General features: G+C 35.8%; 2 protein-coding genes across 2 annotated transcripts in view; one reads left to right on the plus strand and one right to left on the minus strand.

Annotated features, from left to right (window-relative positions):
- CRABP1 (cellular retinoic acid binding protein 1) overlaps positions 1-6,308 on the minus strand; it is an 18,002-nt gene extending 11,694 nt beyond the window's left edge. Inside the window, exons 1-2 of the mRNA XM_072402062.1 lie at positions 6,035-6,308; positions 4,074-4,252 (exon numbers count right to left, since the gene is read on the minus strand). Coding sequence (XP_072258163.1) covers positions 4,074-4,252; positions 6,035-6,104 — 249 coding nt within the window. The 5' untranslated portion in view covers positions 6,105-6,308. The remainder of the gene's footprint in view (positions 1-4,073; positions 4,253-6,034) is intronic.
- ACSBG1 (acyl-CoA synthetase bubblegum family member 1) overlaps positions 1-18,699 on the plus strand; it is an 80,386-nt gene that overhangs the window by 2,554 nt on the left and 59,133 nt on the right. The window contains exon 2 of the mRNA XM_072402056.1: positions 17,752-17,868. The gene's annotated coding sequence lies outside the window, so the exon portion shown is untranslated. The remainder of the gene's footprint in view (positions 1-17,751; positions 17,869-18,699) is intronic.

Genomic DNA, 18,699 nt, shown 5'->3' on the forward strand with positions numbered 1-18,699 from the left:
GCACATGAGTGATCATGAGTGATTTTCAACAATAAATGTGTACTGTAGTCTTCTTCATGGAAAAATAAGACATCCCCTGAAAATAAGACCTAGGGCATATTTTGGCATTTCAAAAAATATAAGACAGTGCCTTATCATCGGGGAAACGGTATATATCATTTAGTGCATGTATACTTAGCCAAGTAACATGAAGTACATACAAGTGACCATAACTAATTAAAAATAAGTTTAATGGCTTCTGGAGACCTCGGGTATTTATATATTATTACTTCCCAGTTACCTTTTTTTTGCTAGTAAAAATTTCCTGCAATTGATGATTAAGGGGTCTATTAATCAGATGCTATATTTTACTGTAGATTCCACATGTTCCTAAAAATATTAAAATACAAACATGATGTGGCATTAAAGTAATGTGGTAATGTGCTCCTACTAACCTACAATTAGTATGCTCGAAATGCTTTCATGGGAGGGGATACAATTATGAGTTGTGTACACACAAAAAGAGATTTTACCAAACACAGAAATGCATTTTGCAAAATTCATAAGACAATTTCAAGATGTTTATGGCTGAAACAATTGCAGCAGAATATGTTTGGTGCCAACTACTAAGTATTCAGGAAGGAGGGGAGGGGGGTAAGCATACAGAAGAAACTAGAACATTACATTTTGAAGAAAACTAAAGTGTATATAAAACTTTAACCTATGAAGTTCATTATTCAACAGCAGTAGTAAATGGATATCGTAAAACTATTGTAAAATTTTAGTAGCCCTAAAGTTGGTTCCTTTGTTTTGAGTTTTCCTACCCCAATGTTTTAATCAAAAGAAAAAAACACACTTGGAACCGGTGAACTGTGTATAGTACTGGGACACCAGGATTACTCCTGATATTTCCGCCTAATCTAATTTGCTACAAATTTTTTCCATGGCTAGTGGATCTTTTTTGTGTATTGTTCAAGATGAACTATGTTGTGTTACATCCACATTTTGGACTCTAGATTCCCAAAAAACATTGTATTATAATTGCCATTAAACCGCTCTGTTCCTCTTTACATTTTTTTTTTACTACATATAAGACTATATATTTTACCTTTCAATAATTTTGTTACTCTGTACTCTTTTTATGTTATATCTTTTTTGCAGGATGAATAGTCTGGTAAACCAATCCCATTTTTTCTGGTGTGATCTGTATAAAAGGGCAGATGTGAGGCAGCCATATAAATCATGGCTTCATGCCGTGCCATGTCAGGATTAATAAACTGTACATCTTGTGGTCTGTGTAATGTCTGGGATGTAATCATGTATCCAATTCACGTTCAGTGTGACAGCCAAAGAAATATATAGCGCATTGTAGCCCATTATGTGTATCATCTGTTACACTAATGTACTTCCAGTGACAGCTGTAACGTGTCCAGCTATTTTACTCATTCTGCCGTCATTGTATTATATTAAAGCACTTACACTTTCAGCACTTAAGTGGGGAATATATTATTTTATGGTTATTTTTATGGGGCTAATCCATATAATTAAAATGAGACTTTTCTTTATGAAGGGTTACACATTTGAATTGCTGTGGGCACTGAACTTCATTCTCCATTATGTGATATGTTATTTTTTTTATGGATAATTTGGTTTGTTTAGCAATTAGGAGTTGATATTGTTATACAGGGTTTTTGTTTGAGGAAATTGTCTGGGATAGGATTCATTTCCTACTGCAGGCCCCAAATGATTTCAGAACAAATATGAGGCACACATAAACAATATAATTGTTTATTTAGCAAAAATATGGCCTATTTTTGTATTTTTTTAAATTTCTCTTTAGTGCTTTGGAGCTGGTTCAATGTCCTTGCTGTTTCTAGAGCTCCTGACAGGATGTACAATCTAAAAGGCCATTAGTACAAGTGTGTTCACAGAAAAAATATACTGTATTAAGGGTTAAGATTCCAAATGTATATGCATAGATGAGGAAATTGTTTCTTAAAAGTAGATATCTTTAATCATTTTTTTACTTTACAAATTCAAAACAATCTCTCATTTAACCACAGCAAGCTTTTATTACTCCTGCATCAGTATTTTTTCTGATAAAAACATACCTGCATACCCTGAATATCCTAATTTTCTGTTGTCCTCTATAGACACGTCGAAGAACCTTGCAGTTATCCCTAGTTTGAGGTTTGCAGATTTATGGGAAAAACTCATGCAATTTATTTTGTGAATTGACTAGAAATTTCAAATTAACTAATTAGGGCAAGAAAACCTAAAGTTTATAAAAATCATATTTTTTTTAAAAAAATACCATAACCCACAAATAGGCAAAGCTGAAAACATTTTTATATATAAAAAAGTGAAATCAGGCATGGTTTGTAGCAAAGAGCTCACATTACACCAATCAAATGAATGCATTCTAGGTAAAGTTGCATGGAATAAAAAAAATGAATGTTACTTTAGCTGGGGTAAAATTTTCTGGCTGGCCACTAACGTTTTTTTAAAAAAAGAAAGGTTTCCCTCTGAATAAACGTTCACGCCCAGGCAATTATACAATAACCTTCTTCCATTAGCAGATGTCTGTCTCTAGCTCTAAGTTAAATATTAGGTAGAGAAAATTAGGTAACTGTACATGTAATTCAAATGATAAAAAGAAGAACACTGGTGAAAATAATAAAGTTTTAAGTAAAGTGTAACATGGACTATGGTAGATAAGAGGGGAAAAAAGTGAAACACTGGATGGTACCTGCAAAATACCTGAATAGAACTATTAATGCTATTATCCTCATATTGGGAGAGTGAACATCCAGGACAATACTGTTGAGTATCATTTTAATATTTCAGCATGACAATAGTTTCATCTTTTTTTGGTAAGTTTGAAACCAATGTCTAATTATTTAACTGACTGTACTTTGCTTTAATGGTCATCCAAATTTTATACTCTTAGGTTGAACCTCTTTTATCATATGAAGGGAATGTAATGCCATTGTTTGTGCAATACATACAGTTCTTACAGAATATTTTTGATAAATAAAGTATAGTGAGTCAGATATCAGTTTCCTTTATAGTAAATGATAGGAATAGTATTTTATTTTTTAATTGTGATCCAATTTTGTTGACTAAATATTTATTTTATGAAGGGTCTTCATGGTACCTTTTGTAGTAGTTTTCCAAGTCTTATGCTTAGTGATAACCAGTTTATGAAGTTATATTCAAAGCTAGAAAGTCAGGGAAGACTTAGTGGGCCTTTGCATAATAAAGAATTATCCAAACACTTTCTGAATGGGAAGTTTATTTCACATAGGCACTTCCACAACATTTAACAAGGCATTGGCATGCCCCATATTTTAGGGGGCAACTCTGCCTTAGTGCTTCATACCATATGTCCAACATTTTTCATAACTTTTTGTATCCTGCATGCGTATAAGAATCTGTGTTCTTTTGGTCTCTTCTGATGGAAAAGACTATGCAAACAGTCTAATCCATTAACAAGAGTATAAGTATACACCAAGAAAGACTTAAAGATCTGTCAGGATTTATTGCTGTATTTGCCTCTGTCGTGAAGATTTTTTTACTTCCTGTCCTATAACAGGGAGTGAGGGACAGCCCCCCATTGAGGACACATAAAAGCAGTAAATCTTGGTAAGAGATTTTACCCTTCCCTATGCTACATAAAATGTTTTGGCTGAATATTTACCATAGAACCATGGTCTTTTAGTTAGAATTACTTGGTTTGATTTAATAAATGATTAAATCATGTTCAATAGGCTAAGTGATTTTTCACTAACATATGTCAGTGGTTACATGAATTTGCACTTGGCTTTAAATCTATCCATAGGGCATAATATATTTATCTATTTACTGTGTATATTTACTGATCTAGTCACATTGAATAAATTATCTGTGTAAGATGAAGGATAACTGCATGTACTTGAGGACAGGACATAGGAAACTGTGTCTGTATAGGTTCCAACACTGATTTGCAACCAATAAATTGAGACATTAAGACATGCTGAAGTTTCCAAAGTTACAAAAATGAATTCCTATTGGTCAACAATGTCATGGTAAATTCATATATAAAGAAGATTTACCTTGCATTTTCTGCCATCCACAGTCTCTTCATCAAACTCTTCTCCAACTGTGAACTGGATTTCTGTAGTTCTAACTGTGGTAGATGTCTTAATATAAAACTGGTCTCCATTCTGACGGATCTCAACATGAGGTTTAGAAGCTGCTGCCACTGCTACTTTCCTGAGCATGGCATTCACACCTGTATTGTGAATTTTCATCCATTTTAGTATTACATTATTCTTATGGAGCTATGCAATAAAGACAGATTTATTGAGTACCCAAAATGTTCTGGTCAGTTATACATAAATCATGAGTAAAAGTTGGTTTACACATGTTTTAATAAAATCAAATGCAAAGTTGGTAACTGTTAGGTAAAAGTTATATGTCTCTTGATAAATAGTCCTCCAAGAGTGGTTGCAAATAGAAATCCATGTTCCATTGCTAAATTATTTACCAACAAAAACTAAGATTCACCAAAGATCATTTCATTATTACCCCTACCTACATGTTCTGTACAGTTAGTGGATATGCTTAAAAATGCAATAATTTGCTATTTATAAATATAATAAAGCATTCTTAACACCTTGTGTCTAAAAGAGACATGTAATTGGCAATAAATGCACCAGTAAGTTAGAAAATGATAGACAATACATCTTAAGGCATTGGTATGCCTTATTAACTGCCACAATATATTATTCCAAGCCACAAGCTTGAATTTGTTCTAGTACATATATATATATATACATATATATATGTATATGTAGTGCTTTAACACAGCCATACTGATAGATAAATCAATCCTTTTGTTTTTGTATCATTTATTGTTTTATGAGAAATTATGTATATTTTCACCAATATTACACTGTTTCATTTTTTTATTGTTTAAAATATTACCAATGTTTTGTGAATTGTAGGTAGAACTTACACAATAATGCTATTGCTTTTTAGGGTGAAAAGTACGACTTTCGAGATAAGTATTTTTATTTTTTTCCTCACATTGTTATAATATGTGTGCTTCATAAAAATATTCTGAATCAAGAAAGGATACAAACCAAACTATCCCGCTTCTTTTCATTTTTACATCACATATATTGTAAATGATGTGGATTTATTCAAGTAGTTATTTTCATTTAAGAAATGCACTTGTACTTTTGTTTGGAGCAAAAGCTGGTTCACTTAACCAGAAGTGAAATTGAATCTTAAAGTAAGAAAATAGCAAATTAATTCCTGTTATGTAATACCTTGCATTACTTTAACACTTAAGTGTCAATGAATATTTTACTCAAGATGTACACAATGTTTACCCAGGGTGTGCACATTTCTAAATTATTCTATTGGAAAATGTGTATGAATCTTGTGTGTAAACATTTATATTCTGAAACGCATGCATCAGAAACATACACCTGCAATGAATGACTGGTGAATACCACATGCACGGCTTTATAAAGGCATTTCATGTGTTTCATATACTAAATTTATTTTATTTTTAACCCAACCCAAAAACATGTCTGCTGTTTTGCATTAATACTGAATGGATCTACACCTGTAGATGTAACCTTGTCAGAACAAAGTACATTTCTTTGGGTTCATGTTTGCATATTAACAGAAGGATTCTTAAAATTTTGGAGGCTTTTTCCTTTTCTGTAAATCTATCTAGTCTATTTATTGTCTAGTTCTGTAGTCTATCTATCTTTCTATCTATTTATCCTTCTATCTATCTATCTATCTATAGATATATATCTGTGATTAGACAAATAATGAAAATATATATATACTTAGTTGTAAAAGCTTTTTGCTTAGCCTATGATTCTAACGTAAAATAAAAGCATAAACTTTAAGTCATCTCAAAGTAATCAATATAAATGTGCACAATTATCACATTGAAGAAAATACACAGGGGTAACTAATAAATTCATAGAAACTAAAACATAAGCATGAAAAAATATGCTGTTATGCTGCACAATTAGTGTGCCAATCTTACCAAGGGCTTTCAGAAGTTCATCAAAATTCTCACTGCTTTTCATTTTCCAAATTCCTGCAAAATCCGGCATGGTATATCTGCTAATTTCCTGGTAGGCGTTGGTGGTGCGGAGGGCAGAAATGAAGGGACAGGAAGGCTCACCCTGAGAGGACGCTCTGATTCCAGCCAGACGTCTAAATGAGCCCTGTCTTATTCTCTCATGTGTGTCATCTTGATGGAGGAGAGAATGGGTGCCCCTCCTTCTGCCCTCTTCTCTGCCCCCTTTTCTGAAATGTCAGTTTTTCATTTGGAACATAAGCACCTTACCAGGATATATATATATTCCTTGTGGAAGAATAATAGACACTACAACAGTCTTATTCAGCTGCAGATGCAGATCTATGATGTAATAGATGAAACTGTTAGTGTGATTTTCCTATTCCTATTTGAGAAAGCAAGTATCTTTCTGGATATATAAAAAAAAAAATAACTTTTGGCTTCTGAAGGGTAGTTTAAGTACATTGCAGTTTCATAAATTATGTGTCATTGTGTCATTACTTTACAAAATAAGGAAAAACTTTTACATTAGGAAACTTTGCCAAATGTATCCCTGAAAATTATGGAGCATTTGTATTTGAAAGCATGTGCAATTTCTTTGCAACCATTACACTCGCCTATGACATGTTGGATGCTTTTTCCAGCACTATCTTCTGGGCACTGGGAATGATAAATTGCCTTCTCCTAGTTTTTGTAGAGGAGGAAGTTGTGTTATTCTTGGGGACACCATGAAAATACCCCTCAAGCTTGCAAGACATGTGAACTGGAATCAACTTGGAAAGACACATTCGCCCTAATTTATTAAAGTTCGGTGATCCAACAAACCTGGAATGGATCTGGTCCAGAATTAATAACATGTGCTAACAAATAGCAAATGACTTTTAAGACATCCATTGCAGGTTTGCTGGATTACCTAGCTTCTCTGATAAACGTGTATCCTCTCCAGCCTTAGAGAGATTTATTAAATCAGGGCCATTGTGCTAAATTTCCCTTTGGAAGGTAGATACAAGCCCAAGTGCTTGGTGTCAGTAAAGAGTAGCCACATTTAATAGTAGTTTAATTAGTGCTTTTACAAAATGTAATTTAATTTTAAGTGTAAAACGTGTTTCAGCACTACGGAGAGCTCCGCCCAGAGTTCAAGCTACTGAAGCAGCTCACTTCCTAAGTGCCAATATTTGACTGTGCTATTCATTAAATGCATATTTGCTGTTTAAGTATGACAAATTAAGTCCTAGAGTCTTTGAATTTGCCCACTTGTGTAACGTGGATAAATTACGTAAACTGTGGGGTACTTCAATGCGGGATCACATAGTTTACAGTAAAAAAAATATGGTTGGGAATTCCCTACTAAGATGCTGCATATAGTATCACTTCCACAGTAAAACCAGCTGCTGGCACTCAACTGACAGCCTTGTGGTAGAATGTGCAAAAAAAAATGGTACAGTGGAAAAATGTATGCATCTAATGTGATCATTAACAGTCTGTGCTTGTTTTAAGTTTGTATCCAATAACTGATGAGTAAATGGGTGTATTTGGAAGTTAAACACTAGAAGCTTCTCCTTTGAAACAGTTCTTAATTGGCAGGTATACAGCTGCAATATTAAAGTCTTTTTATTATCATGCCATGAGCATAGTGGTGTGTTCTTGCTCCCTGAGGCAGTGGAACAGTTAATGAATGTCACAGCTGCAGTTTGGGGTATGATAGACTATCCCAGCTGGTACATGGGTGTAAGCCACTTGGGACTTAGAAGCAGACATTAAGGTGTCATAAATCCAAGTCCCTTCTGGCTATGATGCCATGCATTGCTATAAATCTACATAATATGACACTCCCATTATTATTTGTATGTGAGGTTTCCACCAGCCTTCTAGTTGCCTGCTGAGTGTGGCATCAACAGTGGATTATGTGTTCATTGTCATATAGAAGTCTTTATTAACCCTTTTAGTATGAGCAAATTGCTTTCAAATGGCAGTGGCGACTATGCTGTATTTGCCAGCTGTAATGCAATAAATCAGAAGGCCAAGAGCTTTAGCAAAGCTTTTGTTTTCAGGAAAACAAAATAATGGTAAAGAATCATGTTGCTGTGTAACAAGATAATTATATTTCATACATATTTTATATTTTTAGAATATCAGCTAATGTTGTATTGTCTACCTAAATATGAATTTGAATGATTGTTACATATTTGTCATACTGTTATTTAGTTCAAAATCAGATTTGTGACTTTCTTTGGCAGAGTTGTGGATTCTTTCTGCAAAACTTTGCATATTAGGCAGTGGAGTATGTATCCCTGCTTAAAACCTGACTTTTCACCACCCCCCTTCTGTTTAAAAAATACTGCCCAGCAGTATTCACCCTCTGCACACTCAAGTGCTGCCCATGGTGCTCCAGCCCTGATCCATTTCTTAGTTAAATAACATTTACATGTTTTAGCTCAGGACATCAAGGAGGCATATTTCCTTGACTCCAAAACCAGGCAGAATGTTGCACTTTATTACATGCCTTTGTTTTCTACAGCAGTTAAGATCAAATAGAAAAAGAGAAGGAAGCCATATTTCAGGCTAGGCCACAGGCCAGAGTTTAGGGTTCCAGAGTCACTGGTGATTTTCCCATCCACCTGCACTGCCTCAACCAATTTTACATCCCCACCGTCAAATATTTTTCCTCACCTAAACATTTTTGTAACTAAACAATTGATACCAAGATACCAAGAAGAGGGGTCGGTTAGGGTTAGGCACCAGGCAGAAAAGGGTTAAGGTTATGCATTGGCAGATGGCAGAAAAGTCCACCACTCACAGTTCTTAAATTTCTTTTTATCAGTAGCCCTCTGTGTTTCCCTACTTACCTTTCCACTTCCTGGATACAATAAATTAGCTCATTGTTGCCAAAGTGTGGTGGCAGAGGCTTCATCCAGGGCATGAGGAGTTGGGTGGCAAATCATGGGCAGGCTCTGGGCATATGAGAAATGCCTGTAGTTGCTAGCTGCTTTGTTCTGCAACTCTGGGTCCACAAAGTCAAAGGGTTTGTTTTCAATGCAGATGAAAATAAAAAAACTCATTGAATACAAGGTAGTTCAATATAATTATTCCATAATTGATTTTAGAATTGGATATGCCTAAGCATCCCTATCCCTGCCCTTTTTCTTCCACCTGTCTGGAATCCTCCCCTACCCCTCTTCTTCTCAAGTATTTTCTATCCTATTTTTTACTACTTTCTTATTTCTTGTCTCGAAATTGCTTAGGTTAGTTAATGTATATGAGCCACACTTCTTTAGACACCTGTTACTGGCAAATGTAACAATTTATTTGATATTTTGAAATTGTACATTTAAATCTCTATAAGCTATTTGAGAATGGTGGCCGGTATTACCTGTGTTCAGCCATCAAAGACACATTATTCCATTGCCACAAACGTTTTATAACAGATTAGTTAACACATGAATGTTGAAGTATGCCCCATTTTGCAAAAATCCATGTGCTAACCATGCTGGTTCAGCACATAGGACATATGGCTTGATCCATTGCCACTTATAAACAAGTTCACTTTAAACCTCACGCATACACCAAACAAACTAAACTCAAAAAAAACCTTACTGTACAATTATTATTGTATTTTATCTTACTGTACTGATTTTGTCTTTTGACATGTATTGGTGTGTCAGTGCTACTTTGGGCCTGATTCAGTAAAGCTCTCCAAGACTGGTGAAGATAGACTATCATGGGTGAACTTGGGCAATCCAGCAAAAGCAAACCTGGATAGGATCTGGTCAATGATTGAAAGCATTTCCCAGCCAATAGCAAATTATTTTCAAGGAATTCTTTCTAGAATGCTGGATCACCCAGGTTCACCCTTGATAGTCTATCTTCTCCAGTCTTGGAGTGCTTTAATAAATAAGGCTCATTGTGTCTTGATTATGAACTAGTTTCTAGACATGTTTCTACTACTGCCCCCCCCCCCCCATCCCTACCCCAAGGCAGAATAGCACAGGAAAACATGGTGTAATAGCTATAGATGAATCTGCAGGTGCTAAAAGGACGGTGAGTATGGTGATCTGTGGAGGGGCTGGTGGTTCACATTTAAGAGCTGTCAGCCTGCTAAACTCTGCCTAGAAAAAAAGAATTTTGAAAACAAATTTCTTTCCAGTGGCTAAAGATACAGAAGTCAGGGATGGCTTGTATAGAAGCCAGAGAAGGCTTGTACGGAAATCAAGGATGGCTTGTTTTTATAGTACTGTTTCTTTGTGATATGTAAATACAGTACTTGGTCTACATAGTCCAGGCAAAGGTTCAAGTAAACCTGTCTTCAATCTAATTATCCAGTCAGATCAGTGACACCTGACGCTGGCTACTAATTCCTAACACTGATATGTGACGCTAACCATTGCCTCCTAACACTCACACATGACGCTGAATATTATTCTGTACTCCAACTCCTGTCCTAAAATGTATACCATATTACAAAAGTTTATTTCATGTTTGTCATGTTCATCTTCAGACTTTCAAACTAATAGATCACAGACAGTTGTGCCACTGATTAATAACTGAGAATCATTTTACTATGATCAGGAACCAAATCATGTGATCTTTCCAGCATGCAAATTGCACTGTGCCTTTCTGTCTAGCACATGCTAAGCACTGAGATAGATGTACAAAATATAATGCTTTTAAAAATCACAGTAAAAGGTTTCATTAAAAACTTTTGTAGGTAAAATACCTAAAAATTCATTTTATTCTGCATTTCAACTGGCAGCTTATGGAAAACAATTTGCAAAAAAAAAAAACCTTGTGTATTCCCATAAAACATGTAAATATCCCTTAGATAGGCAATTTTTGATGAGTTAATATACATACTAAAGCTGATGAATTTGTTCTGGGCATCTAGGTTGGAATAACAACAGAGTTAAATAATGTAAGTAAGGAACAGGTAAAAAATCTTTTTTTATTATTTTAGATAAAAGAGTACATTTTATTGCAGGGGTTATTTGTCAGAACATTGCTTTATGCTTTATTGAGCAATCCGTAAGGGCAGGGGTGTCAAACTGGCCAAATCTGTCCTCCAACGTCCTTTTTTTGGGCCCTCAAAGGAATCCTAAATATGAACTGCAGCTGGTCCACCGCTGCATTGAAATAGCGCCACTACTACAATTCCTGGCATCATTCACGTCTATAGACCAGCAGGCTCTCTGCATATGTGTGGCCCCGCATTGGACAGTTTTATAGATGCAATATATGCCAGGAATTGTAGTTGCGGTGCTATTTCAATGAAGAGGGCGTTCCAGCAGTGGGCCACTCATAAGATTTAGCCCTCCTCAATATTTTCAATAAATTTCAAGGTTGGCCCGCGACTTTGTCAAAGTTTTTAATTTTGGCCCACTGTGTATTTGAGTTTGACACCCCTGCGTAAGGGGATTAGATAAAATAAATGGTTTATATCAGTTTATGATACTAAAGAGGACTGGATCTCTATAAATGTTAGCAGTTCACGGCAAATATCATTTTAAGTATGAAAACCCCCGGACGGCAACTTACGGGCTTTCAGCACCTAATGTGTGTTTGTTGTTTGTTTGTTGTGTTTTGGTAGATTTGGTTTTAGTAGTTAAATGGTTTGTTTTTTTTATGTTTCACAGTATCTTTATTTTTTCTGTGCTTCCTATTCCTTTTATCTTTTTATATTTTATATTTATTTTTCTTTGATCTTTTATATTGGATCCTGCTGTGAGAAAATGCAAATGTGGCACTTGTAATATGTGGCTCTAGGGAGCATGAATGTATAAAAGCCAGAGGAGCAGTAATAGCAGTCTCATTAAAACTATCTCCTGTAGCATGTCCCCAATCTCTATTCCAGCCTTTCCCGATCTTTTTAACATGGAAGAACTCTTGAAATAACTTTCAGGTCTTCAGGGAATCCCTGCTATAATTACTATATCCACCGCTCACAGAACATTAGCATGGTGGTCAGTGGGAAGAATGCCTCTTACATTGCTGGCCATTGGGAAGATTGCCACCCCCCCAGATAGCTAAAACGATCATTGGTGTCACTTAAACTGACCTGAGAGGAACAAATTGTTTATTGTTAATGGAGCCCCTAGCAACCTGATTGAGAATCACTGCTCTAGTCAATCATATCATTCTTATACTCTCTGACTTTTTCTTGTAGCATGATCCTGATTTTTGACCATCTCCTGTTGCATATCAGCAGTTTCTGATAACTTTCTATATCATTACTTTCACATGCCTTCTTATATCTATGACCTCCTAACTGTCCCATTCTGCAATTAGCAGTCCTAGGCTCTATGCTTCTATAACCTCCAAAGAAGAGATACCTCTGTGAAATCGTGGCACTTTACATTAAAAAACAGGATTTTTCATGCACTACTTTGGACATTGTACAGCACCACTTTGATCAATAGAAAAATTAAATTTGAGCCAATTTAAATTGTATTGCCTTGTACAGTGGTCAGTCTAACCTTGTGAGCATGCTTACAGTAGTAAAGAAGTGGGGACAATCGCATCACTGTCTTTTACTCCTTTACTCCCTGGGGTGGGTCCTGGACTGTTCTGTCCAATGACATAGTGTAAAGCTTTGTTGGTTAATATGTGAATTCATTTATGTACTTTATCTTCAGTCTGATATTATTAAAAAAATAAAAGATATTGTTTGAATGAATATTTTATTGAAGTACATAGACACATTAAAATGATATAATATTAGCACTCTGTCTTCCTGTGTTTATCTGTCAAAACAAATGTCCAAAAATACCTCATTGCTCCCTTGTGTTGGGAGGGACATGCCCTGCGGTCAGTCTTCTACTGCCATGTCCACTGGACGCTAATAAAATGTATCCAGACAGAGCAGCTGAGCCCACCCTAATATTTGACCTACTTACATTTCCATCTAGAAAAAAAACAAAAAGTAGGTCATTTTTGGGCTGTCTGAATATAAAAAAATATGTTGTAACTCAAGTTATGATAAAATTAACTTAGTTATCAAAAATTACAGCATACTATTAGGTATACTGATGATGAACAGTATTTAAGTCCAACCTAAATAATGTTATATGTTGATGGTACATTCATCGTTTGAGAATATAAAATTGCAGATATTTGTCCTTACTATCATATTCAATGGCCTAGGGATCTGAATAACAATGATAGTGATTGCTATGGAGCAATTGAGCTGGAAGCAAGAAAGTCCGAGGGTATCAGATATCTTCCTTTCCTGTGCAGAGCTGGCAGGAGAGCACACCAGTAACTATCTTGTAAACCTTTCCAGTTCTTGCTCATAGCTTGGTACTGAACCCTTGTATTTTCTGGGTTCTCCCGACATTTCATGGCCATCTAATGCTGGGAGTGGAAGGAGGAGAGGATGCAGGAGGCTCTAGAGTCAATAGATGGTGACTGTGAGCAGAAACAGGAGAAAACTACAGTATACTACTTATTGGCACACTCCACATGGGGTGAAGACAATGAGGGGGCAGAATAAAGACTATAATAGGGGGCCAGATCATTAAGTTGCAGTTGATTGCCTTTACTCTGCTGAAGGTGCACACTTCTCGCTATCATTCTTTCCACCCTTGAACATCCAATCAGTCATTATTCCCCATGCTGCTTTTTGCATAAAGCTGGAAATTAACTGACAGGCATCCCAAACTAGGGTTATTAGGTTTACTACACATATTGAAATTAGTTCCTATTTCAACACTGAGCAGATTTTGTAATTAAAGTGTTATAGTATAACTATAATGAACTGGCTCCTTCAGTAAGGTTTTAGAACATGTACCAAAATGGTTTCATTATCAGTCAATATCAACGAAAGTAGAAAAAGCATCTGCAATAAAGTTTACTTAACTCTTTACTGAAAAAAATATTCTGAATACAACAGGAGTTTCATTTTAATTATGGGATTTGATTGGTTTTGGATTGTATGGCTAAATAAATCCTTACTATGTGTCATTAAATTAAAAATTAAGAATAAGTTCATCCTAAAATAATCTCTAAATAATGCATATAATGCTTGTTTCTGTTTTAAATAGTGTGTATTTTAAATGACTTTTTTAAATATACACTGTAGGGGCTCATTTATGACAGACAGGACATTGCTATACACTCTTTGTTATATTTCTCTTTACTACGCAGCGCATCAAATCCTATTTATAAAGTTTGAGCCATGGTCTGTAGTCAGCAGAGCCCTATGGAGTTCTTTCTGCTTAGCATTTTTAAAAATTATATGGGAAATATTTTACATACTAAAGGTCCCTCCCCCAGTCTGTGAATGGACATTGTAAAGAAAATCAATTGTCTGATAAGCTTATTACCATGCTTGTAGTTAGCACATGATTACTGGTAATAACAATGTTTTAGTTTAAGGAAGACACATAATGATCCAGTAAGAAATACAGATCTGCATTCATTTGCGTCTTTTATTTTCTACCTTAGGTTCAAATTCAATAAAAGTTCAACAGTTGCATCATCATAACCAAAAATACACCTCCCGCATACCACCAACCCCACACTGCATCACATTACATGACACTTTTTTCCATATGCATACTTTATTTGCTACATCAGCCCACTGAAATACAACATCTTGCATCTAGTAACATAAATAATGATAGATTCAAAGAGAGATACAATAGATTTATGCCGTCTGAATTGGGGACTTCATTCTGCCCTACATCCCACCTTGCAGTCACCAGATGTTCATAGTGGCACAAGAGCCAGGAATAACATCTGGGTTATTGTCAGTTTATGATACATTAATCACTTTGTCTATATAAAGTTCCTAAATCAAAATGACCTTGCTCCAGTGTCCCTGCTTTAGGACCACAGAGGATCCAGATTTTTACAATAACAAGGACAAATATATATATATATATATAAATATATATATATATATATATATATATATATTTCATTTTTTAGTGTAGATGTGTGTGTTGTCAGAGCTCAACAACAAACTGTAAGACAAAGAGGCTGAGAACATGGCAGAAACAGTTCAGCACACATGGAGTGCAAGAACGGTCATGTCCAAACAAAATGTACTAATTTTATTCTTCTCAAAACAAGTCAGCAGGATTACATCAACTAATACAACAAAGGGTGCGAGGGCTTAGAGAATAAATATAAAAAGCCAAATTTATTTTAAATGTTTTTGTACACAGTAGTCTTCTCAAGTGACAGAATCACTCTAAACCCCACTGACAGACATATATACAAAAAGTGTGAGCAGCAAAGCTACTGGTGTGATACCCACAACAACCAGTGGAAACTAACATTACCAAGGGAACACTAATACAAGATTTTAGTTGTATGTCATGCTTACAGTACTTTGCACAGTGTCACACACTGGCCAGCACTAGGCCTCAGGTTTAAATTTAAGCTACTATGTTGACTGCAGGAGGACACAGACCCGCAGACCTCTACCCCACATAACCTTCATATTACCCGGAAAAAAGGCAACACTTTCTTTGGTTAAGTAGCCTTTTATAATCATAACAATAAATAACAACATAAATAACACCCAATAACATGTTCTAACAATCTAATAACAATCCCATTTAATATTGCCAAAAACGCTTCATTTACTCATTTTTTGGTTACCGGTTCTTGAAGGCCCCCACATGGCATCTGCATCAACCGGATATTTGTGCACCCAGCTTGGGAACGATATCACCACTGCTCACAGCCAATCCCCAACCAAATTTTTGGCATCAACTCCTCTTCTCACCATTCTGGAGATTCCATACTGAAGATGGGTCTCTCAACCCCACTAATACTACCACCAAAATGGACTATCCCTGAGGACCTCAACAGCCACTCTAAAAAAACCTACCTAGTAAGAAGGGGGTGGTTGGGTGGTAAACATCTTTCCTTTAACTTGAAAAATTCAGTGACCTCCTACTACATCCCCTTATATCACTTAAACCTTACCCTCACCTCCGCCTTCCTACCAATCCCTAACCTGACTTTTTCCTAACCCCCAAAATAATTACTTTAATTTTATCCTGTATGCTCCCTGTCCCCCCCAGTCATGCAGACGTTTCATGTTTGCTCCCTTCACTTGCTCATTCCAGGCCTGTCTGTATAGAGTTTGTATATTGTCCTTGCATAGGTTTCTTATGTGCAATCCCACCAGCTTCAAAAAACATACTCATAGGTGAATTGTCTTCCTCAACAATTGCCCTTCAATCATGATAGGGACATTAGATTGTGAGCTTCTCTGAGAAACCCTTAAGCTACGTACACACTTCCAATTATTATCGTTGGAAAACGAACGATGAACGATCCTGCACGATATCTACGAACGATCGTATAGCACCGATCCTGCACATAGAGATAACGACGCGATCGTTTGTAGATATTGTACACACAATAGATACGATCGTTTGAGCGATAGAGGAACTATGTGCACGACAGGAAAGTGAACGAACGTTCGTTCATTACGCATGCTCAGACCATGGATGATCAACGAACGATCGTACACACGAGCGGTGTTCAACGATCGTCGTCCAATCCGATCCGCCTGTCCGGTCGTTCGTTTCCAACGACTTTCCTCGTTCGTCGGCGTCGTTGGTTACTTTTTTTACGAACGATTTTTGCCCAATCGATCGTTCGTCGTTCGTTTTGAACGATAAAAATTGGAAGTGTGTATGCACCTTTAGTGACATGACATGACAAATGTTTATAATTGGTCAGTGCTGTATAAATACATGATAATAATACTGTAGAAAAATGTCTAACGAGCCTTTGTGATTACTATTTCTAGAGTGGTGAAGGTAAAGCTTTCTTTTTACTTTGGCATTTAAAAATAATGCTGGCACAATGCCCACCGGTACTGTTCTTGCATTGACGTAACATGAGGATACTGAAGCTGAATCACGCAAAATTTAGCAACAGTATGTTAAATGCTGCATAATTCATTGAGAAGGCAGTAGTTGTGGAGGCTGCATACCAGAAGTTCGTCTGAAATCACATAAAAAACAATATACTGAGACACTATTATTTTACTTTTAGGTGCAGTTTAGTGTTGTACACATAATACTTTTTTGTTGTGTAATGCTGATAGAAACCTATAAAATTAACATATACTGAATCCTGGAAAAAAAATTGTAACAGTGCCTATGTTAGTTTTATTATACGGTTTGCATCAAATCATATACACCTCATTAATTTTTTTAAATTACATCATTTTGAATATATAATTAGCATAATATTTTATTATCATATATTAATTTAGTTGCTTGCATTTTCCATATTCATGGTCAATGTGCAGGGAGATACATCAGAGATAACAGTTGAGTGGATACAGTACTCCCATGATGCTTGCGTGAGCGATGCTCTGCCTTAGCATGACTTTTATTGTTATGCTGCAGTAACACCGCTGCACGGTAATGGGATTTCAGCTGGCCCCGAGCTGATGGCAGTAAAATCAATGCTACGATTTATGGGATAATTACTTGACAGATAGGATTTCCACCAACACAAAAGCAATAGAGAAAAAGCTGATGTAGATGAAGACATATGATGGGATGTTGGAAGGGTCCGAATGACAGATGGCTATACTAAATGGAGGAGAAAGTGGGCAGCAGTATTAAATTGGATTTTATGTTTAGTGGCAGCAGTGTTGCCATGCTGTAATTAACCTGTGAAATGTATAATGATGCCAATTATCTCTGTTTCAGGTACAAAACTTCACTTGGAGATAATCCTGCAGATCATCAAAGAACAGAAGCCTTTCGTTACTTATCTGCAGCTGTCAGAAGCACTTGCCTGTATCAGGGGACAAGCCCCTCAAAGCTGTATGTACCACTCACTTAGTTAAAACTCCATTTCAGTAAAATGGTTGTAAATATGGTCTTCATGTCATAGACATTTGTATATATGTTTTTGCAGTAAGAGCCTGTTGATTAGGCTGAAAGCCTTCTACATCTTGTGTATTGTGATTTACTAGACATTTCCTCTCTTTCTTTTACTAGCTTGTCTTGAAAAACATGTACTCATGTTGATTTACACTTTCTATCAGTATCTGTATTTACTGTCTGATGGGTTAAGGTATCAAATAGGCTTTCCTTTCCTTGATTGCTTTTTCGTGTACACTTTACACCTTTTCCATAGCTGCAAATTTACACACTGTCAAAAGGCTCCAGTAGTGTCCTCCACATTTATTTTAGACCTTAACTCCTTTTCTGCCAGACATACTTTCTATCCTCAAATACCAAGTCATGAATTATATTGTTGCTCTAAAAAGAACTATCTTCATATACCTTAAACTTACTGAAAATTAGAATGAGTAGATTGTATTGTATTGGGCTTATTGCTACCGATGACTGGGCTTGGGCTTTTATTAGGCTTATTGCTGCCGATGACTGTGTTATACTAAAGAACAGGAAGGTGGTGTTTGATATAACTGAAAACTATATTGTATTTATAATGCATTTAGCATTGGAGGCCTATTCAAATGTTGAACTATACTATCTTTTTTTTTTTACTATCATGTAATTATACTTTATAGAGTCCACCATAGTCAAGTCACCCATTATCTTTCAACAAAGCTAATTTAATGTTCCTAACATAGTCAGAGGTCCAAAGGCCAATGAAGGCAAGCAAGTAAACCAATGCAAGCACAAGCA

Source organism: Pyxicephalus adspersus, chromosome 2, assembly GCF_032062135.1.
Source record: "Pyxicephalus adspersus chromosome 2, UCB_Pads_2.0, whole genome shotgun sequence".
NCBI classification, from domain to species: Eukaryota; Metazoa; Chordata; class Amphibia; order Anura; family Pyxicephalidae; genus Pyxicephalus; species Pyxicephalus adspersus.